Below are 27137 nucleotides of genomic sequence, written 5' to 3' on the forward strand. Positions count from 1 at the left end.
CTTTAGGGGGTGGATGTGGGTGTTTAGTCTGATGTCAAGACACTGTGTGACAAATCTACATGTCCTATCCAGAGTGCCTGAAAGGTGCCACTCCCGACTCTGCCCCTGATTCCAGCTTCCACTTCATGTGTACCATGGAAGGTAGCAGGTGATGGCTCAAGCGAGTTGGGTTCTTCCACACACGTGGAAGGAGACCTGGATTGAATTCCCGGCCCTAGCCATTGCTGGCACTTGGGGAGTGAGCCAATGGACAGCAGCCTGACCCCTGTCTCTGTCTCTCTGCCTCTCAAATTAAAGCAGGGAAAAAAAAAAGTTAAGTCCTTCAGGGGTGACTCTGTAGAAGTGAAACGACTGCACAATTAAATATTAGAAATGACCACCGAGTACATCCTGTTTATTGTTTATGATTTACACAGAAAATGATGGACTGGAGTTGTGGAACAATAAACCAATCATTACATTTAGACCTGGGCTTTTGAAAAACTTGCATTCCATTTTAACAGCTCATATATATTTAACAGCATATATATAAATCCAGATCACAAATAATCTTAAAGAGTTAGTTTAAACAAGAAAACACAAAAGAAAACCACATGGATCTATCTTTAAATATCAGCATTCATATTACAAGAAATAAGAAAATGTTCAAAAAAATAAAATTATTAGGTCAAGTCACAACATAAAATAGAGAAATAAACGATATTTTATTAATATTCATACTTATTTCTAATTTACCTTCATATATTCTTAACTTTTTCAAAAGAATCCAAGAGAAATCAAATAATATTTGGGCGTCTGAACTTGTCAGCCTAGCTTACACCAGCTTGTTACCACAAAAATCCTACACTCTCCATCATCGTCTTTTGTAAAAAAATTTAAGCCAACTCTTAGTAGACTCTTCTCCTGCACAGCAGCTGTTTATAAATAGTAGGGAGCCAAGAATGAAGGGCGGCAACAGATGGAAAGCAAAAAAGTACAACAGTTCTCTTAAGTGCGGCTCTCAACGCTGCTAGGTTGAGTTTGGAACCAAAATCTGAACAACTGGCAGATAAGAGCTAAATGTTAACAGGCAAAGAAGAAATAATTTTCTTTGGGACAGCTGCTATCTAGAGGAAACCCAAGGTCCCTTAATACTGCCTAAATATAATGTGTGGCTTATTATGGAGAAGTCTGTGGTAGTGTAAGTTAACCTGTGTTGCAACTGATCAACATTACTTAAAAGGAAACAAAATGGTACTAGCTACGGATTTCCACAATATACACATGAGAATTAATTTTAATCTGATTTGACTCCTTGACACTAACTGATCCTCAATGAAATATGGTATGGAAAGACCACAGAGTAGAAAACAAGCCAAGATTAGTTTATACAACAGTGACTATATACATCAGAAGGAAAACATGCTAGCTAGTGCAACATTAAGGCCTGAATGTAAGCATTTCCAGAGTCACAGAAGCCCCAAAGAACCCCTAAATTACAAATTCACCACATCACATGCATGCAATGTTCACTTTTGCTTTACCCATAAAAGGATACACAGTATTTTGCTGTAAATACCAGACACATTTACAATATATGCAAAATTAGAATGCAAGTGTTAGGTTCTTTATATTTAAGCCTCAAATGTGCCAACAGTGAAAATTCATTTATTTTTAAGAATGGAGAAAAGAGACAGAATTCAAATATTCAGAGAAATTACACAAATAAAATGTACCTGGGAAGGCATATAAATATTCCTTTTAGTGTCCAAATTAAATTATCAATGGGCCACTTGGATGGAGCGCGACTATATGCTTGCCTATTTACCAGCTTCAGTGTGATTTGCTAGAAGCCCGTGTCCCCCGGTGCTGCTATGCTACTGCACGTGCGAGTGGACCGTCACACCCACATCTGTACCCATCTGTCCACTGCGTGTGATCACCTCAAGGAAAAAGCTGTGCTGTCTCACTTGGGGCTACACAGTTACAAAGATGACCCTGTGCAAGCTTTCAGACCTTACAAAATATTTCAGAACCCAAATTATCTTAAACCATCTATCTAATACTTACTAAACCAATATGCCACGCATGTTCCGGGCCTTCAAGGATACCTGTGACCAAGCAAAAACAGGCTGGATGAGCGCGGAGCTCCCCAAGGCCACCTCACGCATCTCGCTGCACTCAGCACGGGGGCCCCCGAGTCCTCGTCCTCACTCCAAGCACATCAGGGTTTCATTAAATAGGCTCCTTTACTGCCAACCCATTTCAGGGGTTCCATCTAAGATTTAAACATTCTGTAATGCTCTGTTTGGCATTCTGAAAAAGTTCAACTTGGAACCAAGAAGAGAAAATGGGCATTTTCCAAAAACACCACCCTTCTCGTTATTATGAACCAAGAGGGCCTGGCGCAGCAGAAGCAGAGGGACCAGCGACACAGCGTGCTTTTGACTTTGCCTTATTTCTAATGAAACCAAGTTGTACTACTGTTGTGGTCACCGACTTCACATTTGATGCAAACAGGAGAGCTGAATGATAACCACTCTGTGGCAGGACTTTAGACAAAACCAATCATGTGTGCCACATAGACGATTATTTCTTCTGCAGAGAGTAAACTGGTAAGGTCGACTTTACAATGGACACCAACATATTCAACTAAAGAAAACGGATGCGCTGCTTCAACATTCAGCTCGAAAACGTTTAGTACTTTCTGCAAACCTAAAGTTAGTTTAGAAAGGTTCATATTCTCTTTCTAAACTATGGCATATTCTATATATAGCATTTTTAATATATTTATATATAATTATTTGCACATCAGCTTTAGAAGGAATTTGCAGATTTATTTTGATAGACTGATCGCATTTCAACTGCTCGGGTTTAGGGGGCTTCCGCGGTGCTGTCGCCTGCAGGTGGGGCATCAGGATCAGGCTCCGAGGAAGCAGCTGCGGAGGCTTCGATGACTGCAGGAGGGAAATGACGGCGGCACACAGGGCACGTTCCCGACTGCGGAGAAAAACCAAGGGATTAGCAAGCCACCAGAAACATCGCACCGGCCACATACTTGGCCAAGAAAGAAAACCAGTACCACTGCTTAGTAGCAAATGAAGTATCCTGAAACAAAAAACAAACTTCAAATCCACACGACACAGGAAGACAAAATTTGAATGTTGTTTGCTCTGCACCTCAACGAGCCTCCAAACAGCATCTCTCCCTCTTGTTCGTAGCTACAAGGCCAGGCTTCCTTCATTTGGTGAGCTTTAACGAAGAGCCCCCATCTCAGCCCCTGTGCCACAGTAGAGGGTGAGCAAAGAATCAGGGTGCAGGCCCTTATGGAGATCAGAATTTTGCTCAACAGTGACCTCAAGTTATTATTATCTCACGTACAACACAGAAACCACACGCACACTTCTCCCACCAAGTCCCTGTCCCCAGTACTTCCTCTAGGGCACCAAAGCCTCACTTCAGTGTGGCACAGATTTGCCAATGCAGATGAACCTCAGAGCTGCTACAGAGGCCGTGGCAACTCCTCTCGGAACAGAGAGGAAGAATTAGGTGCCTTCTAAATGACAGAACACATCAGCTGTAGACCTGGGATGGGAAGCAGGGGAGGGCACACAGCTTTCCTGGAGTGTAACAGATACTTCCGGCCAATGTTCACTCACAGAGACTGGCCCCTTGCAAATCTGCTCTCTTCCTCAGAGAGATCTCCCTGAAAGGAGGGACGCTGAAGAGATCGCGCTGTTGAGGCGACAAAGAAACAGCTGTAGAGTGACAGCCTGGAATCAACTGCATAGCTTTTGACCTTAGCTCAAATAAGCATTATTGCTCATAAACATTTTTAAATAATCTAAGTGTAAAAGTTCAAATAGAACAAAAAACTACCCAAAAATGGGTATGAAAAATAGTAGGTACAGGAAAAAATGTAGCATGGTCCTATTTAAAAAAAAAAAAAAAGAAAGAAAGAAAAAGAAAAGCCCTAAATCCCACAGATGTTAGTATACAGCTTCAGCAACTGGGACAAAGCATGCACAACACTCCAGGATGGCAATGCTGGTTATGGAGGGAGGGTGGAGGACTGGCGATGAGAATTAAACAAAAGACAAATAAAAAAATATGTGAGCAATGTTTTATTAAAGGAGAATATAAAACTATAATACAAATTAAATATGCACCTTAACAAAAAATAGGTACCGTCAGCAACAACAAACAGTTGCATCTGATTTCATAAAGGAAAACTAAACATTCCTACATTAGATTGCAGAGATTTTAAAAAAAAAAAAAATTTATTTATTTATTTGAAAGGCAGAGGCAGAGAGAGAGAAGTCTTCCATCCGCCGGTTCACTCCCCAAATGGCTGTAATGGCTGGAGCTGCTCCGATCTGAAGCCAGGCGTTTCTTCCAGGTCTCCCTGATGGTTGCAGGGGCCAAGGGACATGGGTGATCTTATGCTGCTTTCCCAAGCCATAGCGGAGAGCTGGATTGGAGGTAGAGCAGCCAGGACTTGAACCAGCACCCATATGGAATGCTGGCACTGCAGGTGGTGGCTATACTAGCTAGGCCACAGCACCAGCCCCTCAGAGATATTTAAAAGAGAGAAAAATGATGTGGCAATAGAAGGGAAGGAACACAGCTCAGAAAGGAAGGGGAAAGAAGAGAAGGAAGGTAGGAGAGGGGAGGAAAAGGGGGAGGAAAAAGGGAGTGGGCGCAGGGAAGAGGCAGCTGTGTCTGTGACTAGGTAACTCGGAGCGAGACTGGGTAATCTCTCCTGAGTTAGCTGGAAAATAGCCTTTATGCAAAAAGGGAGATGGGGTGGCACTGAGGTGTAGTAGGTTAAGCCTCCACCTGCTGCCATATGGGCACTGGCTCGAGTCCCGGCTGCTCCACTTCTGATCCAGCTCCCTGCTAATGGCTTGGGAAGGCAGCAGAAGATGGCACAAGTACCTGGGCCCCTTCACCCATGTGGGAGATCAGAGAAGGCTCCTAGCTCCTGGCTTTGGCCTGCTCAATGCTCTGGGCATTGAGGCCATCTGAGGAGTGAACCAATGGATGGAAGATCACACTCTCTCTGTCTCTCCCTCTCTCTGTACCTCTGCCTCTCAAATAAATAAATATGTTAAAGAAATTACAGAGAAAATTTAGTAAAAACTTTTTCTTTGCTTTCTTACCTAATTCAAGTATACTTTAAAATTCTTGGGTAAATATATAAGAACAGTATATGCAAACTGGATTAAAAGGTACTTGCTAGGTGACCAAATTTGTCTTCCATACACTCTAAAAAAATGGCCCATTTTAGCACAACACCTGTTTGTGTTACAGTACTCTGCACAGGACCAACGGCTTCCCTGCTTAAAATACTTTGGAAAACACCACATTTCAGAGTTATAATTAAAGATCACTGTTTTATTCTAAAATGATTTTTTTCAGATATGTAATCATTTCCTAAAATGATTAAAAGAATGTTAAATAGTTGTTGTTTTTTAGAAAATGTTAGTCAAGTAAAATAGCTTCATATCCCAAATCTGTAAAATCATAAAGGCAACCAGTTTTTAACCATGAGCCAAAAAGTACTACAAATATGTAGCTAAGCAAAATAAGCTTAAAAGAGACCATTATCATGGCTAACTTGTAGGAGAAACCATTAAAATATTAGTTGTCAAAAAGCCCATCTAAACTCACCTTCTGGAGCCAGATGGAGACGCAAGGCTTGTGGAAGAAATGATGACAGGGCAGCTCGGTGGCGATGTCATCCTTGATGTACTCACTGCAGCAGATTGGACAGCACTGCTCCTGCCCGATAGCTGAAACAAGTGCATCAGTCACACTGAGCTCAGTTTCTAAAAAACTAGAAACCAACGCACTGACTCAGAGACACCTACGAGGACCAAAGAACCCAACTCTGAGCGTCAGTTAATTGGCAAGCCATGTTTCTGTGTAATACACAACAATCTGGAATTTAATAGACACTGCTTCAGTAGACAAGCTGCCTGGGGGACATTTGTCTCAGCCTGCCACTTGATAAATGAAAAGCATTCTTCTTCTGGATAATAGCTTGCCAACATCTGGTTTTCATGGAAAATCTAAATAGAGTTCCTAACGGTCCAGTATTTCATGTCAGACTTCTAGTTCACTGATAATATAAGCAGTGAGGTCAACTCTGCCCTTACCAGTGTGATCTTCAAGAACGAGGGTTTCTGGAAGACCATCGATACTCTCTTTACTGGCTGGCGGATTGGCCACCTCCACGTCCACTGCAAGAGACTCTAAATGTGCTAGCGCAGTCTGCAAAACAAAGTTACAGTTCTTTGTTCGAAAATACAACAGTAATACAAAACTATTTTTGAAAATATCTTTTACAGGGCAGGCATTTGGGCAGCAGTTAAGATCCCTGTTGGGAGGCCTACACCTCACATAGAGTGCCCAGGTTCAAGCCTCAATTCTGCTTTTGACTCCAGCTGCCTGCTAATGCACATCCCGGGAGGCAAAGGTGACGGCTCAAGTAATTGGGTTCCTGCCATCCGTGTGAGACCTGGATTGACTCTGGCTCCTGGCTTTGGCCTGGCTCTGGCCCAGCTGTTGTGGGCATTTGGGGAGTAAACCAGCTGACGGGAGGTGTCTGGGTCTCAAATAAATATATATTTTAAAAATTAAAAAGAATGTTAACAGCTGTATCTGCCCTCACTCTCTCCCTATTAGTTTCCTCTGCTCCAGTCCCCTGCTCCCTCTGCCCCCTTCCAAAAGGCACTAGCTTCATCACCATCAAACTAAATCTCTCTCTCTTTCACACACACACACAGCCCTGCCTCTCAGAAGTCAAGCAAAAAATCTATCTTGTCTCAATAACTCTATTTGCCGGTCATATCCATATTTCCAAAGAAGTGGTCACTCCTCAAACTTCTGAGTCCTGTGTGGGATAACTGAGTGAACAAGTCACCACATTAGAAAGGTTCACTTCAGGAAAGGGGCAAAATGCTGAGTTTACTACATGTTCAAGGCATGCAAGGGAGTAATCCGCTTCCCAGTGGCTATGTCCCCTACTAGTAGGCTCAGGGTCCCCCATATGACCAGCCCACGAGTTATTTCTCAGTTCTCTGGGTTGTGAATTTCACTAAAGGGTTCAAATGTCTGTATAGAATTACTGCTCTAACAGAAATGGAAAGAACATCAGATCAGATGACCACCTAGAATGAGTCATCTGCAACCTGTTGTGCTCCAATTAGACAAGAGCAGTGGGGAGGGCTTCGGCCTTTCTGCATGCCACTTGCACCATGACACAGTACACATGGTGCTTCCTGTCTGGTGCTCTGTGTCCATCCTTTAAGTCCTAGTGATTCCTCAGGGACTGTGTACATTCTCTCTTCCATGAATCCTATGTCCCACACTACACTGCACTGCTATCATCCTCAAGTACACAATTTAATAATTACCTGTCAGTAGTAAGTCTAAATACAGCACGTAAGATCACAGAGCTACAAAAGACCTTAGCATTGAACGAGTTTAATATTCTTTGATGAGATGGAAAAGTTGAAACAGATTTGGCAACTATCAAAACTGAGCCTCCTCTGTGGGGGGAAATGGTGGACAGTATGGCAATTCCTCAAAGTTAAATAATCACCATGTAATGAAGCAACTCTACTTCCCAGCATAAACCTAGCACTGAGAGCAGCAACTACAACAGATACCTGTAAACCCAGGTTCCTTGCAGCAATATTCAGAAGAGCCAAAAGGTGGGAGCAACCCTAGTGTCCCCTGATGGGTAAACAGAATGCAGTGTGTGTGTGTGTGTGTGTGTGTGTGTGTGATGGAATATTACTTAGTCTTGAAAAGGAAGGGAATTCTAACACATGCTAAAAGGAGGAAACTTAAGGATATAGCCTAAGTGAGATAAACCAGTGACAGCAGGATAAATATTATAGAATGCAGCAGGCAGTAGAGTGGTAACTGCTAGGGACCAGGGACAGCAGAAAATGAGGGGCTGTTGCTTGTAACAATGTGCATGTGCTTAATGACGACAGACTGTAAAATTAGTTCATAGTGAATGTCATGAACTGTTTATTTCACCACAGTGAAAAACAAACAAGGTGGGCTTCCCATGTAGGAGAAAACTTCTGCCTGACAGGTAACACTGGGTTCTTCTGGATGACAACCTTTTACATTTGGGCATTAGCATATATTATTTTCAAAAAGGTATCTGATGGCCGGCGCCGTGGCTCAATAGGCTAATCCTCCGCCTTGCAGCGCTGGCACACCAGGTTCTAGTCCCGGTCGGGGCACCGGATTCTGTCCCAGTTGCCCTTCTTCCAGGCCAGCTCTCTGCTGTGGCCCAGGAGTGCAGTGGAGGATGGCCCAAGTGCTTGGGCCCTGCACCCCATGGGAGACCAGGAGAAGCACCTGGCTCCCGGCTTCGGATCACGCAATGCACCAGCTGCAGTGCACTGGCCGTGGCGGCCATTGGAGGGTGAACCAATGGCAAAAAGACCTTTCTCTCTGTCTCTCTCTCACTGTCTGCTCTGCCTGTCAAAAAAAAAAAAAAAAAAAAAAAAAAAAAAAAAAGGTATCTGAGACAATTTAAAATAAAGGCTACAGACAAGCCTAAAGCAAAATCAGAACTAAAAAAAGAAAAAGGATCGTAGGTTAATAAATACAGCTAATAATGCTGAATACCAGATTTTGCTTTGGACTTGTAGACACTGCAAAAACAGAAACCACGTGCCAGTGACTGAATTGTTGCCTCTCAGATCCAAATTCACCTTTTATTTCTGCTCTGTGAAAAATAAATCCAGGCCTTTTAACTGTTCTCCTTTGTCAGCAGAGGGTGCTGGAGAGACACAGCAGGGAGAAGACTGTGTGTCCTGTTTCCCTTGGGCTTACTGGGCGGACCCTGCAGGGTCCCGGCTTCCTGTGTGCGGGACAGACACTCCTGCACCAGCTGCCCCAAGGCGAGGCTCTTCTAGCAGCTCACTCCTAAAGCACAGGCAGTACAGGGAACTTCTCCCCGCACTCATCTGGGATGGTTTCCCAGCACAGTGTTTCCAGCTGGTCACCTCCCTGAGAACGGTTTCTCTTGGTGCCCCGGGGGGCAGAATTCCAGCAAGTTCTTCCAGCACAGTACTATAAACACTTCTTTATGAGCCACCCCTACGTCCTGCTTAGCAAGGTCTGGATCTCAGCCAGGGGCTAGGAGGTAGAAGGCTCCACCATCTCAGCTCGGAAGCTGCTCCTGGAATCTGCAATTCCTGTACTCTTTAGAGGCCACTTTTCTTCCTTCTAGCCAATCCCTCATTATTTTAATTTCCTGCTGTAGTTGCCTCTTCAAATCAGTTTTTTTCCTTGTGACTGAGCCCAGACTGATAAAGATTCAGTATCACTAGAGGTCTCAGGAACAGTTCTTCAAGAACAGGATGTGGGGTCAGTCTTGGATGGGTCTCTGGCCTTACGTTTTGTGCTGAAATCCTTGCCAATGGGCACGTGGTACTAGTGGCCCATGACCTGCAGTGGCATTGCAATTATTCCAGCTATCACCATGGGAGACCATGATGCAGGGCCAACTGAGGCACCTGTCTCAGGAGCCCAGGTAACTACAGCCCAGGTAACTGATTGACTGTAAAAACTGTGCGACAGACTAGGTACTTGTGTGCACTTACTTACAGAGAAGATTACAAGCCCAGTTCTTTTAACTCTCAGCTCAAGACAGAGTATGAGAACTAGAGAGCTTCTATGATAGCCCCCAAAACAGCTCTTATTTCTGAAAACCAAACACAACATTTGATTGTGGGGACTGCTAAACTCAAGTAAAAGTTTAATTTTCAAGTTCTGTGAAATTTCTTCTAAGTTGTATCAATGACTAGCTAAAGAACAGGACTCTGACACTCGGGATGGGGAGATGAGGTTGAACCCAGATGAGTGACAATGCTGGATCTCCCAGTCACTTAAGGCTCCCTGTGCCAAAGCGGTCTGTTCTCCACTGGCGAGGCTTGCTCCAACAGAGAGCCCTGTCATCACTCTTGCTCTTGCCGGCTTAGTATTTCCAGGCCCAACAGTAAAGTTACTAGATTACAGCAGCCAAGAAAAGGGCAACTGAGGACACAGACTTGTAGGTGATGTAACTTTCGGTCGCCAAACCAAGTAAAGAATCCTATTATGCCAAGGTTCTGGCTGAGGGCAAGGAATGTCACAGATGGAGAAGCCCATAGCTATTAGGGCCGCACGACCAAATACAGGAGCAAAAATTAGTAGCTTTGTGTGTTTCCTGTTTGCTTGTTCTATTAGTGTATTTATTTGTATGTGCTAGTCATTTTCACTTTCTTTCTCTTTTTCATTTCTATCCCATACACCAGATATTGGAAGTTAACTCTGCAATTTAGTATTTACATAAAGAGAACATTCAGTGGGGCTGCAACTGGATTTGTGGAGTAAGCAGCACAGCTAGTGACAGATAAAACGACTCTCGGGACTACGCATGTGCTCATTCTAGAGACAGTGTGAAAGCGTTTTCATCTGTATGAACAGCTGTACCTTGCTAGGGGTTCCTGTGTGTGTGGCAAGGTGTACAGGGAAGCCAACTATTCAAAGGGATGCACGGTCCCAGCTACTACCACACTGTACCAAATTACTCCTCCTCAAATCCAAAGTCGCTACTCTTGTCAGCTCTGGGATATGGATCTGGGCCATGGAACTGCTTTCCCATCCAAACAGCTGGCTTGATGTTTGGTCTTGCTTACACTGGATGCTGGAGGAAACACTCCAGGAGGCGAATGGCTTTGCTACTGATCCCAGTGGGTTTGCTGACTGCCTTCTCTGGGGTGTGAGGCTTTCAAATCTGGCATGAGACTCTGACCACGTATGCTCCTCCAACCATCAGCTCATGGAATGCGTATGCCCACAGCTTCCCCAGGACCCAACTTGGGACAGGTTCACGCCTTTGTAAGAATGGCTTTCCCTGGCACCCTACGGGGCTGATTTCCAATTAAGTTCTGCAGCACAGAACCACAGTGACTTCTCTGCCATCTAGTGAGCCACAGCTGTGCCATTTTCATCAAGATTTCAGCCTGGGGGACATATGGGGAGCCTGTTGCAGGTACGCTATTTTAGCCTGATGGGTGGTGGTTGTTCCTTTTATAGCTTTTTCTATATTTAAACTTACCTTATTTCTTACTAATCACTCCCTTGTTACTCTCATCTCATTATACATTTATATTAAACGTTCCCATCAGGAGACAGCAAATGGAAGGTAAGATCCTGTTGTCTTTCCCTTTCTTCTCTCCTAACAATAATCATGAATGTTCCCCAATGCCCTACCTTCATCTCAAAATAGACCCTGCTTGGAAGAACTCGTCTACATTACACACAGACAAGAAGAGATCCTATTCATAGTGACTTCCATCTGGGGAAGTTACTCCAGGCTAACTATGCTGTGATACATGTCTGTGACAGTGGGGTCTTTTTTTTTCCCTTTCTGATGACTGCCTGCACATCTGCAGGGCCAATAAATACCTGGAATTTCATGCATGCAACAGTAATGTATTGCCTTGGTCCTAACGTGCATTCAAGATGATCTTGGATCACAAGCAAAACAGACCATTTTATAGCCACTGCTATAAAATATATAAAAATATAGAAATCTACCTATACCTTTAGGCAATACAATATATTTTCAAAAGTTAGTCCAAATATTAAAAAACAGACAGCTAAATACCCTAACTAACCAAAATGTAACATATCTAGGTTTAAATTAGCATAATCCATTGTCAGCACAAAATTTAACTTCTATAGAATAAAATTTAGTTTTTAAAGAATGAAATTAAAATCATGGAAGAAAGAAAATTTACAGCCAAGGGATTTAACACTGATCTTGAATGGCTACCAATGAATCCAGAAGTGATGGATGATTCCCGCTTATTTGACTGCTGATTTGAATATTCCTATGAATACAGCTATTTCCTGAAGGTCTTACCATTGCTCTAGGAGGCTTTACTACTAGTCCCATTTTTGAGGTTACTGAAGCTTAGCAGTTCGAGAAACTATCCAAAGTCACATCCAGCCTAACTACATATTGCAAAAACTCATATTATTAAACTTCCTTGTGCCTAAATCTAGTGCCTGTGCCTCAGTGACTGTGAGGTGCTCTTCTGAGTGTAAAAAGACTTTCCAAGGGGTCCATAGTTGTAGAATTAAGAAAATTAATTTCAATTAGGCTTCTTAAGTGATCTTTCCTCAAACTGATCTGCGTTAAGAATACACCTACAGGGGCTGGCACTGTGTCTCAGTGGGTTAAGCCATGGCCTGCTAGCCTGCTAAGCTGGCATCCCATATCAGACAGCCAGTTCCAGTCCTGGCTGCTCTGGATCCAGCTCCCTGTTAATGTGCCTGGGAAGGCATTGGAAGAGGCTCAATTACATCAGCCCCTGCCACCCACTCAGGAGTTCTGGATGGAGTTTCAGGCTTCTGGTTTCAGGCTGGCCCAGTCATCTGGAGAGTGAACCAGCAAATGGAAGATCTCTCTCTCTTCTCCCACCCCTCTCCCCATCCTCTGTCACTCTGCCTTTCAAATACATAAAATAAATCTTGCAAAAAAAAAAAAAAAAAGCACCTACAAAGTATCATTTGCTTCTCTGTAACCACACTCTATTTACATACTCACCCATCTCCCACTATATAAATAAAAGCATACTTTGTCTCCATTCAAGGGAGCAAATCTGAACTACTGGGTCTAATTGAGCTATAATGATGAAATTACAAATCTAAAGTAGTTTCTAATTATTTGCTTTCAAAAAAAAAACACTCAAGGAGGCTCTAAACAATTAGAGAAGTTAATGTGATTTTTGGCAGAAAAATTGAATGACAATGCTATGATAAACTCCTTCTATCCCTATCAATTTACTTATATGGAAAGGGTTTTCCAAGCCTATCCAAGCCTATATTCATAAGCAGGACAAACCGAAACAAAATGCATACTGAAATATGTCTAGGAATAAGTAAAACTCACTCATAAAGTAACTGGGCATAGAGAAAGCCTCCATCTCATGGAGATGCACAGGCAGTAGAATTTTATTGTATGTTTAAATAATTACTTATCAAAATTTAAAATAATTTATCTTTGACCAACTGCATACTTTATAAATTTATAAGATAATTTAAATTCAGTTTTTACATTAAAATTTTAAAGATATTTTTCTTACAAAGAAGTATGACAAGGTGAGCAATAAGACTTGGATACATGCTGTAAGTTTCAGCTATAAATATAAGCATGGGCAAGGGGATATATGTGTTTCAAATTTTGGTGGGGGATAGTAGAAAGTTTTAAAATCCTTGTTTCAAAAAATTAAAATCATTGTTTGATATTTTATCCTGGCCTCAAATTGGAGCCACAGATATAAGACAACTGTGTATTTCACCAGAAGCCACACAACCTGAAAAGAAAGATTAGTCTAATACTGGGGAAAAACAGACATGAAGGCATCCACTTCCAAAGAGGGACAGGGCTGTTCAAGAAACAAATAAAAGCCAACAGTTTATTTTGTTGTCTTTTGTTTCATTTAAAGAATGTTAGTGCCAAACCTCAAAGGAAAATCATTAAGTCACTGTTCATATTTCAGAATGATTAGGTAAATGCACATGGACACAGTGCAAATAAAGATTTCTGGGTAGTGACAGGAAGATGAGACTGTATCAGTTCTCTAGGGGTGAGACATCTCAATGGAAACACTGCCATGTGAGGAGGCTGTTAAAGCTACGGAGAAGGCAGATGCCTAAAGGCAAGAGGGACGATGGGTCAGAACAACTTCACAACTGGGGTCCCAGCCAGCAGCAGCAGCTAGCAGTGTTCAGCACACCAAGTTCCCGGACATCCTGTGTTGTTCATTCTGCAACTGCCTTCACTTATTACTAGCATGACCTCTCATGATCAGTCTCCCTGGCTCTTCCTTCAGGATGCTAATCAAATGTCACATTGCCCATTAGTAGCAAACGGTAAAACAGATTTTAATATCAAGCTTTCTTTTTAAAGAACTCAAAAATAACTAGCACAAAAATTGAAGACTGTTTAAACATTGTCAAACAAGACCCTAAGAGAGACATACTCTATTGTGGGAACTCAAAAGTTTTTAGCTCAAGAAAGTTAGAAATCTTTAATCTTTATATTCTGTTTCTGACGCAAGTTATGACGCTGGACTATTATTTTGTATGTGTCAGAATCTGGATAGGCAGGTAAAATGATCTGGGCAAAGTTCTAAGTATATCCTGTCCTTTGATGTTCTCTTTGATTTTCCTTCTAGTATGTAGTATTTCTGCAATGATTATTTTAAGAAAAAGCAACCTCATAAAGTATAAGAACAATGATATCCACGGAAGATCACACATATGTAAAATGTGAAATCAAGCAGAATCAATCTAAATGTGTGTGTGCATGAGCAGATGGATAGGTTTATCTCCTGTCTGCTATCTAACTCATTTAAACTAGACTTTCTGCTTAGCTTAGTAGTTAAGATGTCTGTATCTCACATCTGAATGCTGTGGTTTAATTCCTGGTTTCAGCTCCTGAGTCCAGCTTGCTGTCAATCTAGCCCCTGAGATGTGGCAATGACTGGTCAGGTAACTGCAATCCTGGCAGCCATGTGGGAGACCTGAACTACATTCCCAGCTCAGGGCTTTGGCCCAGCCCCAGCCACTGCAGGTCATGGGAGTTCTTTCTGTCTCTCTTTCTTTGTCAAACAACTAAGTAACAATAAAGTTCCTCTCTAACCTCAGAACACTGCAAAATAAAATGTTATTACAATGGTCCTTGAAGTTTTCTCTTACTCATTTTTGTTCTCTGACCTTTGGCTCACTTGACAGTTATTACTCTACTTTGGAAACTGATTTAAAAGAAAGACTTCTTAGAATGAAATTCATCAGTGCAGTGAAGTTCCTAAACATGAAAGTGCTTTGGCTTCTTTCAGCCAATGTATATGTCTTTCTATTTTAGTCAAATAGTGACAACACGGCAAGAGACACTAAGCACACACGCCACATGCATTAAGGTGTGCTTGTGTGTGGGGGCAGCAGGCAGTAATATGATATTCAGAAGCCACAAGCCTGTGACAGCGTGTTTCTATGCACGCATAATCAATAGAGGGAAACAGTATACTTTCGAAATGTAAGCAAAACCTTAGCCATTAGGCAATAAAAATTTGGAAATACTGCAATCTGAGGCAGACTGCTAAGACATCAAGTGTAACTTACATGCATACTGGTGACCATTACTATTCAGTGACTTATTAAACTGATTAGAAAACTATTTACCTTTCTAAAGTGTCTTAAAAAACCTTTAAACTTTTATCAGTATGTATCCCATCAACTTAAAACACAGGCATCAGAGTTACTAAAATACCTCCATGGCCTGGGCTAAGCGTTCTTCTAGTGCCATGTAGGTGAGGAACTGAGGATCCACATAAGAAATTGCTTCGGCAACTCCTAGTCCATCCGCAAAACCATCAAATAGGCTGAGGAAGAAAACATGCAAAACAAAAATATACAATTATGATTTGGGAAAATCTCACGCTGAGGACATAATTATGTTAACATACTGATAAGTCAACAGACAGACTTTGAGCAGAAAAATCTAAAATATTTCAATATGTACACTGTAGAGTAAGGGCAGGAGGAATCAGAGAAGTTCCATGCTTAGCATCAGGAACTAAGATACAACTCCCTCGCGCAGATGCTGCCACACTCACCACACAGTTTGTAGGAAAATTCTTTTTTTGTTTGTTTCTAGTTCATACTCTGGGGACTGCTTAATGGCAGTACCTTTTCCCACCCAATTCTTTCCCATGAATTTTCCTTTATGGTGGATATTTTAGTTTCTAATCTCAGTGTTGGTGAGACTACTACAAAGAAAATTAGTCTCTCTTCCTTCTCTTTGTATTGCTTAATTATTGTTTTAAAATATTTTAATTCTCAAGCCTCTCCATGAATCTCTCTTTGTGAACTTTGCTAAGAACTAGGTCTCCTTCCTTACTGTGAACTCATGAATGCTCATTTTTATTATTTTCTTCTAAAAGAACTATAAACCCCGTGAAGAAAAATATACTTCTTTCTGTTTCTAATTCCCTTCTTCCACTGATGGACAAATACTAATTCATCCTTTTCCTGTCATCTCAGAAACACTAAGTGTTTCACATTTGGGAAACTCTGAAGTATGCCCGTGGTTCCCTTCTCTCTAATCTTGCTCCCTGGAAATTACATTCAAGCCCACTTCTCCAATTATGTTCTCTGCAAGTAATTCTTAAATCTCTACCCAATTCCACACTCTCCCTGGAGCTCTTGACCTCCAATTCTAGTTGTCTGGGGGGCACCCGCATAGATGAATCTCCCCGACTTCATAAGTTCATGATCTCTAAAACGAAGTTTAATTTGTCTAAACATCTGTTGATTTCCATATCCTATCAGAATTTGAATATTGTAGCAAATATTCAGTTATGCAAGCTAGCTCAAAAACAGTTCTGATGTCAGTCCATTAACATTACAAATCTATTGCTGAGAGATGTAGAAATGATTCTTATAAAGAATAATTTATAGCTTAGTAGTACCTAGAAATCAGCAAACATCATATGGTATAAAGGAACATTCTCACACAATCACAGATGTTAGAATTAATAGTAAAAATGACATAATTCACCCACCCTTACAATAACAGAACTCCCTCATCTAGTACAGACTTGTACAAAGAAGAAGAAACAGAGACACACAGCGATTTAACTGAGTTATAGCTAAACAACTTGAAAAACTTGCTCAAGGGACTGTTTTTTCATCTATAAAAAAAAGTAAATGAGTCGACTTAACAGGGAGCCTGGTACAGAGACTGCACTACTGCAACAGCAGAAACCTCTCCATGCAGAAAATACACTGTGGTCTCAGGTGCTATTTGTTGTGAGACGGCTCGAGCCGTTAAGATGCCCACGTTCCACACCTGAGTGGCTGGGTTTCATTCCTGGCGCTGGCCCCTGACCAGATTCCTGCTGCAGATTCTGGGAGGCAATGCTGCGGGCCTAAGGAACTGGGCTCCTCTCAGCCTTGTGGAAGGCAAAGATTGTGTTCCTGGCTCCTGGCTCTGGCCTCAGTCCAGTCCTGGAAGTTGCAGGCCTTTGGGGAGTGAATCAGCAGAAGAGAGCTCTTTTTCTCTCTTTCAAATAAATTAAACAAGCACAGCTAATATGAAGACTACTCCTACTTACAACTTTTGCTTGTAGCAGGAGTTCTGCTTGCCAAAGCAACAAAAACTCTATTGACCTTCTCTTTGCAAAAAAAATCCCTTCAAGTTGCTCAAATAAATTGTCTCCTAACAATTCTTTTTATCTCCAGGCTAAGCAGAGATACTGAAAGTGTGGTTGTAAGTGATCAATTTCAGTACACAATTGATCATAATGACAGGTCTAAGAGTCAAAGAGATCACATAAACAAGACTAGTGTCTGCTAATACTATCTGAGAGAATTAAGAAGGAGAGAACGAGCCAACATGGGAAGCAGGATATACAGCAGACTCATAGAATGGCAGATGCCCTAAACAGCACTCTGGCCTCAGAATCAGCCCTTAAGGCATTCGGATCTGGCTGAGGAGCCCATGAAAGTATTTTAGGCATGGAAAGCCAAGACACTCTGGCAAAAAAAAAAAAAAAAAAAAAACAAAAAAACGCTAAATGAAAGATCTCTGTGAGTGAGATCCCAGTAGAAAGAACGGGCCATCAAAGAAGGAGGTACCTTTCTTTGAAGGGAGGAGAAACTTCCACTTTGACTATGACCTTGTCTAAATAAGATCGGAGTCGGTGAACTCAAAAGGTTTCCATAGCCTTGGCAACTCATGACAAGAGCCTAGGGGGATTACTGATGCCAAAAACAAGAGTGTCAATTTGTTAAGTCAACAATAGGAGTCACTGTGCACTTACTCCTCATGTAGGATCTTTGTCCTTAATGTGTTATACTATGTGAATTAATGGTATAACTAGTACTCAAACAGTATTTTACACTTTGTGTTTCGGTGTGGGTGAAAACTGTTGAAATCTTTACTTAATTTATACTAAATTGATCTTCTGTATATAAAGAGAATCGAAAATGAATCTTGATGTGAATGGAATGGGAGAGGGAGCGGGAGATGGGATGGTTGTGGGTGGGAGGGAGGTTATGGGGGGAAAAGCCACTGTAATTCAAAAGCTGTACTTTGGAAATTTATGTTTATTAAATAAAAGTTAAAAAAAAGTGTGGCTGTAATTTGACCACTGCACAATAATATTAATATTAAAAGCTTTAATATAATTTATTTGGCAAGTACCATGGCAATAACTGTTTCAGACAAGAATCAATGTCAACATCAGTGAAGGGAAGTTTGAAAGCTTAAGAAACATGGAGGCTGGCGCTATGCTGTAGCAAGTAAAACTGCCACCTGCAGCCCCAGCATCCCATATGGGTGCCAGTTACAAGTCTGGCTGCTTTTCTTCCAATCTAGCTCCATGATAATGTGCCTGAGAAAGCAGCAGAAGATGGCCCAAGTGCTTGGGCCCTTGCACCCATATGGGAGACTAGAAGAAGCTCCTGGCTCCTGGCTTTGGAATGGCCCAGCTCTAGCTGTTGCAGCCATTTGTGGAGTGAACCAGTGAATGGGAGATCTCTCTCTATCTGTCCCTTTCAAATGAATAAACAAATCATAAAAAAAGAAGAAGAAATATGTTCTCTACTATGTCCAAGTATTTTCCCATAATATTCCTATTTATTATTAAGGGGAAAACAGCAACTAGATAGTACAGAAATCTGAAACAGAATACCATAACAAATGATCAGAATTATTTCTTGTATCAGGTAAGATGATACTATGTACCTTTTTTTTTTTAAAAGATTTATTTTATTTATTTGAAAGAGTTACAGAGAGAGGTAGAGACGGGGGGGGGGGGGTCTTCCATCCACTGGTTTACTCCCCAAATGGCTGTAATGGCCGGAGCTGCGCCAATTCGAAGCCAGGAGCCAGGAGTTTATCCAGGTCTCCCATATGGGTGCAGGGGCCCAAGGACTTGGGCCATCTTCTACTGCTATCCCAGGCCACAGCAGAGAGCTGGATCAGAACAGGAACAGCCGGCACTTTAGGCCAAGGCTTTAACCCGCTGTGCCATAGTGCCAGCCCCAATATCTTGTACCTTCTTAAAAAAATTTATCTATTTATTTGGAAGTCAGAGGGAGGGAGAGGGAGAGACAGAGAAAGAGATCTTCCATCCGTTGGTTTACTCCCCTGGTGGCTGCAAAGGTCATGGAGGGACCAGGCAGAAGGCAGGAGACAGGAGCCTCATCCCAGTCTCCACTATGGGTAGCAATGGCCCAAACACTCAGGCCATCTTCTGCTGCTTTTTCCAGGCCATTATTAGGGAGCTGAATTGGAAGTGGAGCAGCTGGGACACAAACCAGTGCCCTTATGGGATGCCAGTATTGCAGGCGGCAGCTTTACCTGGTACGCTACAATACTGGCCCCACTGTATACCTTCTGATGCATACTGAGGTCTAAACATCACTTCTACGATTTTTCTCCAATCTATTCATAACATCAGAAAAATACAACATAAGACATATTCTACAAAACACATAGCCTGTACTTTTCACAAAAACAAAAAAAAAGGTATTACACAAAACAAAGCAGAATGGAAGAAATCCATTAACAGGGACTAAAGAAACATGCTACCTAAATGTAATGAGTGGTCCTGCATTACACCAGGAAGAATTAGATACTTCAGCAAAACCTATATATTAGATAATAATAAAAATGCAAACATTAGATAATGCTAGATATTATTTTATTATTTTTAACATAAAATAGGATTGTGGCATAGTAGGTTTAAGCTACCTCCTGCAGTGCCGGCATCCCATATGGGTGCTGGTTAGAGTCCCGGCTACTCTACTTCCAATCCAGCTCTCTGCTATGGCCTGGAAAAGCAGAAGATGGCCCAAGTCCTTGGATCCCTGCACCTGCGTGGGAGACCCAGAAAAAGCTCCTGGCTTCAGATGGGTCCAGTTCCTGGCCGTTGCAGCCATCTGGGGAGTGAACCAGCGGATGGAAGACCTCTCTCTTTCTTTGCCTTTTCCTCTCTGTAACTCTGCCTTTCAAATAAATTAAAAAAAATTTTTTTTAAATATATATAATCTATGTATTAGATTTTATCAGCATTAATTTCCTGACTTTGACTATTTCACTGCCTTTTATGAAAAACTATACTTGTTTGTAGAAAATCCATCCTAGAATTTTTATATAAAAGCAGTCATCATGTCTGTAACTTATTCATAAGTGGGTCAGAAAAAAAGCCTTAGCATAATAGAAAAAGGAAACAGAAAATTTAAAACAGATGTTGTTTCAAAATATTAACATTGGGAAGGAGCATTTGGTGTAGCAGTTAAGTTGCTTGGGAGACCTGCACATTGGAGTTCCTGGATTCAGTTTCTGGCTCTACTTCCAATCCAGCTGCTTTCTAATGCAGCAGAGGATGCTCAAGTAGCTGGTTGCCTTCCACTAATGTGGGAAACCCAGACTGAGTTCCAGACTCCTGGCTTCAGCCTGGCCTACCTCTGGCTGTTACTGGCTTTGGGGAGTGAACCAGTGGACAGAAGATCTCTCTCTCTCTCTCTGCCTTTCAAACCGAAAAAAAGTTATAAGTTGTGCCCTTCTTCCTAGTAAGTAGTCCCTTGGAAATAATTTCCCATTGCTTTTATCAAAAGAAAAAAAGTTAACATTAGGGCAGATCTTCGGCATGGTGGTTAAGAGGCTGCATGGGGAGCTGGCATTGTGGTACAACAGATTAAGCCACCTCTTGCAACATCTGGCATCCCACATGAGCACCTGTTGGAATCCTGGCTGCTCCACTTCTGACCCTGCTCCCTGCTTAGATGCTTGGCAAAGCAGAAGATGGCTCAAATACTTGGACCCTTGCCACCCACATGAAAGACCTGGATTGAATTCCAGACTCCTGGCTTCAGCCTGGCTCAGTCCCAGCCACTGTAGCCATCTAGGGAATGAACCAGCAGGAAGATCTCTCTGGTTCTCTCTCTTTCTCTGTAACTCTGCCTTTCAAATAAATAAATCTTAAGGAGAGCAAGCAAGCGAGAGAGACAGACAGAGAATCAGACAGACGCTGCTTGGCTTGGGATGCCTGCATCTCATATAGGAGTCCCTGAGTTTAAGTCCCAGTCCCACTCCCAATTCCTACTATTGTAAACCCCAGCGGGGAGAAGATGATGGCTCAAGTAGCAGTGTCGTTGCCATTCACACGGGAACCAACTGAGTTCTGAGTTCCTGGCTTCAGACTGAGCCAGCCTTGGCTGCTGCAGGCATTCAGGGCATGAGCCAGTGGATGGCAGATCTGTCATTCTCTGCCTTTCAAATAAATAAGCAAATAATGTAAAATGTTAGATGTTTATAAATTCTTCATACTATTTGTTACTCTTCTGTAAGTCTGAAATTATTTCAAAAAATTTTATTATTTACACTTAGTAATAACTACACAGAATTAGCTTCTCACAACCTTATTAGGTTAGTAATTCTATCCTTAATTCCTAACAGGGAGACAGACAAGGAGTTATGACACAATAAATAAATGCTAGAGTTCAACTTTTTCTAAATCCAAAAACCATGTTTTCTTGGCATCACGTTCTACCACATCAAGCTATGAGATAATCTCTGGGTATTTTGTCAACACTTCTATAACTTTAATGAAAGACAAACTTGAGAGAGGACTTTTCTCATTTTCCTTTAAAATAAAATAAGGATCCAAAAGGCTTTACTTTGTTTCTAAGTAGTACTGAAATAAAAAAATGAGTCAACATTTCATTTCAGAGACTGTTTGCCATGGCTTTTTCTTTTACTGTCAAGATGATATGCTATCTTAATACAAAAATTAAACCATATTTTTGGGGCTGGTGTTGTGGCGCAGAGGAATAACCTGCCACCTGCCACACTGGCATCCCATATGAGCACCGGTTGAGTCCCGGCAGCTCCACTTCCAATCCAGCTCCCTGCTAATGCATCTGGGAAAGCAGTGGAAGATGGTCCAAATGCTTGATCCCCAGTACCCGTGTGGGTTAGATGCAATTTTAAGCTCCTGAAATTAGCGCTGGTTGTTGTAGCCATTTGGAAAGTGTACCAGCAGAAGGAAGATCTGTGTCTTCTTCCCCATCACTTTGTCTTTCAAATAAATCAATTAAAAAAAAAAAAAAACACACAGTAGGTATGTTCACCTTACTAGCCTTTAACTATTGCCACAAAAATGTAGTACCACATAATCAAATGAGGTATATAGTTAGATTCAGAACAGCAACTTTCAAAAAATTTGTCTTAAGATCAATGTTAAAGTGTTTTCCATATTTAAAAAAAACTAACTTGAAGCTCCACAAATTTTGGGTTAGTGATATCTCTAAAATCTCAACACAACAGCCATGTCCAGAAAGATCATCAGTGAATTAAAACCTAAAATAAAAGTTTTCAAATTTAAGTTAGTATTATATTCAATAAAAGCATATTACTCCTTGAATTTTCATGTGGAACAATCTTTTCACCGAGTTATTTGTGAATTACAGATTATGATCTTGAAAAATACTACCTATAACTTGGGAATGTCAACTCTATTAATCAGTCCTAACGGAACAACTGGAACCACAGACAAGTTTTGAGAGAGAGATGATTTCACTGCACTATTTCAGTGGGAAAATAATCTTTCAAAAATATTTTTACAGAGTCTTAAAAATGTGCAATAGAAAAAAATTCTTATGAAATTATAATTGGCTCCCACCATGTACAGATCATGCTAAACAGTTGAATCTTTCATCTGCTGAACACTCTGACGAATTACTTGCATAATGGAGACACGAGACTTCAGAATTAAGATACAGTGTAGGAAGAGGGTACTGGGGAGACGAGAAAAGGAGGAAAAGGAAGCGTCAAGATCAGCAAGGCTGGGACCAGGGAAAGCCACTGACTCTCTGTGATGTTCGGGAAGCCAGAAAATCGGTTACAGACAACTAGAGTGTGTAAGATGCGATCATAAACTGTGACAGCGATGAAAGTCTGCTCTGACATTCGCCAGTCCCTTCGCCAGCCCTCTACACCAGCACACACCCATCCAGGAGAACAGCAAAGGGTAAGGAGGACCTCAAGGAAATGTTGACTTTTTGATCCGCAATAATCTGGAAACACATAAAAACAGTCAGCACATACAGAGAGAAGCTGAAGACACGAGGGAGGCCTTAAAAATGCTGATTCCAGAAACCTGCAGAGGTACTAGGGATATGACTGCAGGCTTATTTTTCTAATTTTAAGTAGAAAAACAAGACAAATTCTTAAAAATATGTTAGTGCAGAGAAGGAAATAAGGGTAAGTACACTAAGCCACTTTTTAACTCCCCAGAAAAAGTAACAAAAGGGCTCAGTTAGAACAACTGTTTTATCTACATCTCAATAACTAGGCTGCTTCCAATGGGCTACTGAACACTTGAAATTTAAATCTCACTTTATAAACTGAAACCGTTAAATTCTGAGCGTTGTATCATAGGAAGTAATAATTCTATAATCTACTACATTTATATGCTTTTATTTGAAGCTTATTATTCTTTGACAGCATAAAGTAAATATATTTTCAACATCTCTTAAAGGTACAATTTTATTTTCCTTATTTTACATATAGAGAAGGAAAGAAAGGACAGTGAAGGAAAACTGTATTCTTAGGATTCTGTCACAGGGTTTTACATTCAAGTAGTATTCATTAAGAAATTTTTTTAAGAACATGGATTATGCTAAGTGCTACAAGGCATATAAAGCAAAATAATAACAATAATAAAATGATACCCGACATCCAAAAACAGTGTATAAATGGCTAGGAGGAACTCTCAGAGAGCTAAAGGTCAAAGAAAGAAGAGGCTTCCTGTTAGAGGAAGCAGGAAAGAATCCCAGCAGGAAGTGAGGTCTGAAACGAGCTCTGAAAGAAAGCAAGACAGACTGGAATGACAGACAGGAAGATGAGAACTCTGTAATTTAGAAGCATGAGCAAATTCTCCGCAGTGAACAGTAAGTGTGCTAACGGCACTGCGTGACCTACCTCCAGTCCACATCTAAGTCCTCACTCACACTGGAGTCATCCTCAAGGTTGTTGTTACCATCCAACATAAAAGCTTCTGGCTGTGCAAATTCATTGGCAGGCTCATTTCCCTCATCACTGCTGCTCTCGTTGACTTCATTGTACTGTAACCAAGGAATTTCTCCCTCTTCCAAGGATGTCTGTTCCCTAATACAAACACGTTAACAACAGAAAAATTATTTTAAAATACATAATATTGTTTTTAGAATTCTGTTTCATGCAAGCAGCCTCTATGCTTTGAGTTCAAAAAACAGGTTTTCCTTGAATGAAAGATTATCTTAAAAGGAAGCAAATACGTAATAGGGCCATATATACATGGAGATATTTCTACCTATACAGGCACATATTCAGTTATGAATTGCGTATGTTCCATAATTCTTCTTTTTTAAAAAAATACTTATTTATTTGAAAGACAGAGCTACAGAGAGAGGTAGAGACAGAGATCTTCCATCTACTGGTTCACTCCTCAAACGGCCACAATGGCCTGAGCGGGGCCAGATCAAAGCTAGGAGCCAGGAGTTTTCTCCGGGTCTCCCACATGGGTTCAGGGGCCAAAGGATTTGGGCCGCCCTCTGCTGCTTTCCCAGGTACATTATCAGGAAGCTGGATTGGGAGTGAAGTAACTGGATCCTGGACTCAACTTGGCACCCATACGGGATGCCGGCACTGCAGGCTAGGATTTTAATCCATTGCGCCACAGCGCTGGCCCCTATAATTCCTCTTTCTGCAGGAGCAAAATGAAAAAAATCCATCTTAGACTACCTGAATTTTTAAATATTGCTCTTGGATAGTTTCCCTTCATAGCTAAAATAAAATTCCGATTTTGGCCTGCCAGTCCCTGCATAAACACATGCTTTCTCTGTGTTTCCCTCTCGACACCAGCCTCTTCTAGCAGTCTACTCTGCTCCTACTGCGTTTTACTCTGGACACTTAGATAGTGAGGCCATTTCTTCCATGTGAGATGTGCTTTCATTAGATTTTTCGCATTGCAACTCTCTCACTGATATTCACATCAGATCACATGTGATCTCCCCAGTGCTGTCCTGACACTCAGCATAAGTCGTTCTTTCATTACTAACTACCACATCACTCTGCTGATTTAAATTACAGAATATATTGTTACTTGACATTTTCTTATTTGTTTATAGTCAGGTTACTCTCACTAGAATATGAGCTTACAGAAACTGGAACAGATCAATAGCACAGATCAAGGAGGAGGAGTCGGCAGCACCGGTGACTGTGTTTCTTGGCATCCCATATGGGCACCAGTTCGAGTCCCAGCTGCTCTTTCTCTCATCCAGCTCCCTGATAATGTAACCTGGGAAAGCAGTGGAAGATGGCCCAAGTGCTTGAGCTCCTGCACCCATTTGGGAGACTTGGAGAAAATTCCTGGCTCCTGGCTTAGGATCAGCCCAGCTCGGGCCATAGTGGCCCTTTGGGGAGTGAATCAGTAGATGAAGATCCTGTCTGTCTCTCACTTTCAAATGAATAAATAAATCTTCAAAAAGAAAATGAGGAGGAGATAAAGGAAGCATTTCAAAATTGAGGGAAATGCAATACTCAGTAAATAGATGGTTCTGGGACAATGAGGTATCCATCTGGAGGAAAAGAAGTCAAATTCCTATTTCACTATTTGCCTTTAAATAAATTTCATCCATTCCTTTCTCAGAGTCATGTGTACCTCCCCATTACCACTGAAGTAAAAGTATTATAATAATCAAGAAAGAAAATTTTACAAAAATCTCAATTGCTCTAAGCACAAGGCAAACCCTGAGGTCACAAACTGATAAATTTCATAGAACCTACATTAAAGAAAACATTTATGGAAAAGTCAGTATACCAACAATTTATGTACAAAGCTCAAACTGAGAAAAATTCAGGTTAAAACACAGGAGACAAAAAGCATTCCCTTAATAAACAGGATAAAAATGTAAAACCATATGAATAACAATCAATATTCAAAAGCAAATTAACAGAAAGGGGAGGATCTGATCAGTTAACAGAAGAGGAAATTCAAGCTGCTCCAAAACACAGGAAGAGAGATGCTCTATCTCATTTATAATAAGTAAAATATAAAACAGTGAAATACAAGTTTTAAAATATTGGCAAAAATAAAAAATTCTAATATATTAGTGAAATTTTGAAGAAAGGTAATTCATACAGTATTGGTGAGACAGTAACTGGTAACAACTTCCTTATGGAGAAACTTGCCAATACTAACAGATTAAATGTGTGCATACCATTGAACCAGTCAGTGTTACTGCTTCTATCTTTCTCCCAAAAAAGTGTACTTGTTTGTTTGATTTTTGCTGCATTACTTTGAGAGTCCAAACTGTGAAACAATGTAAATGTCCACCAAAGGAAACTGCAATACAACAATTTATATATTCCTGCTTTAAGAGCAGCTGGAGTTAGATTCTATTTATGTTTGGCACAAATTTAACATTAGAGGATAAAATATATGTATAAAGTTGTCTTCCATACCATTTATTCAATCAACTGAGGACAAAAATATTCTGGAAAAAAAACTGCCTCTGTACTGAACACGTACTGGCCATTTTTTCTTGTCATTATTCCTTAAGCAATATGAGTACAATGTTAACAACTATTTACATTGTATTAAGGATGTCAAGTAGTCTATAGATGGCCGAAAGTATATGGGAGGATATGTACAGGTTATATGCAAATATGATACTATTTTTATATAAGGCACTTGAACATGCATGGGTTCTGATGCTAGCAGAGGGTCTGCAAGCAATGCCCACAGAATACTGAGGAAGGACTGTATATGAAAGAAGTGAGACAACACGCACATGGAAGAATGCAAGCATTTTAAATAAATAGGAATAGTAACTCTTTTTGCACCTAACTGAATAAATGTTTCTCTCAGTAATTTCCAGTCCTAAACTGCACTACAGGAAACAGGTTTGTAAGACTTAGGATCTAATATGGCTACTCTAGTAAAATGGGAAAGATGAGCACAAGAAAGCACACTTATTCTGGTAAACTTCTAAAGTTGAATTATAAACGTAGA

The 27137-nt window shown here is 41.0% G+C and overlaps 1 protein-coding gene across 1 annotated transcript in view; it reads right to left on the reverse strand.

Moving 5' to 3' along the window:
- Window positions 1–364: 364 nt before the first annotated feature.
- PJA2 (praja ring finger ubiquitin ligase 2) overlaps window positions 365–27137 on the reverse strand; it is a 78457-nt gene continuing 51684 nt past the window's right edge. The window contains exons 6-10 of the mRNA XM_002713961.6: window positions 24065–24250; window positions 15341–15452; window positions 6141–6255; window positions 5653–5774; window positions 365–2979 (exon numbers count right to left, since the gene is read on the reverse strand). Of these exons, the coding sequence (XP_002714007.2) occupies window positions 2854–2979; window positions 5653–5774; window positions 6141–6255; window positions 15341–15452; window positions 24065–24250 (661 nt within the window). The 3' untranslated portion in view covers window positions 365–2853. The remainder of the gene's footprint in view (window positions 2980–5652; window positions 5775–6140; window positions 6256–15340; window positions 15453–24064; window positions 24251–27137) is intronic.

Source organism: Oryctolagus cuniculus, chromosome 14 (genome assembly GCF_051225735.1).
Source record: "Oryctolagus cuniculus isolate XC-2025 breed Fujian yellow rabbit chromosome 14, ASM5122573v1, whole genome shotgun sequence".
Classification (NCBI taxonomy): Eukaryota; Metazoa; Chordata; class Mammalia; order Lagomorpha; family Leporidae; genus Oryctolagus; species Oryctolagus cuniculus.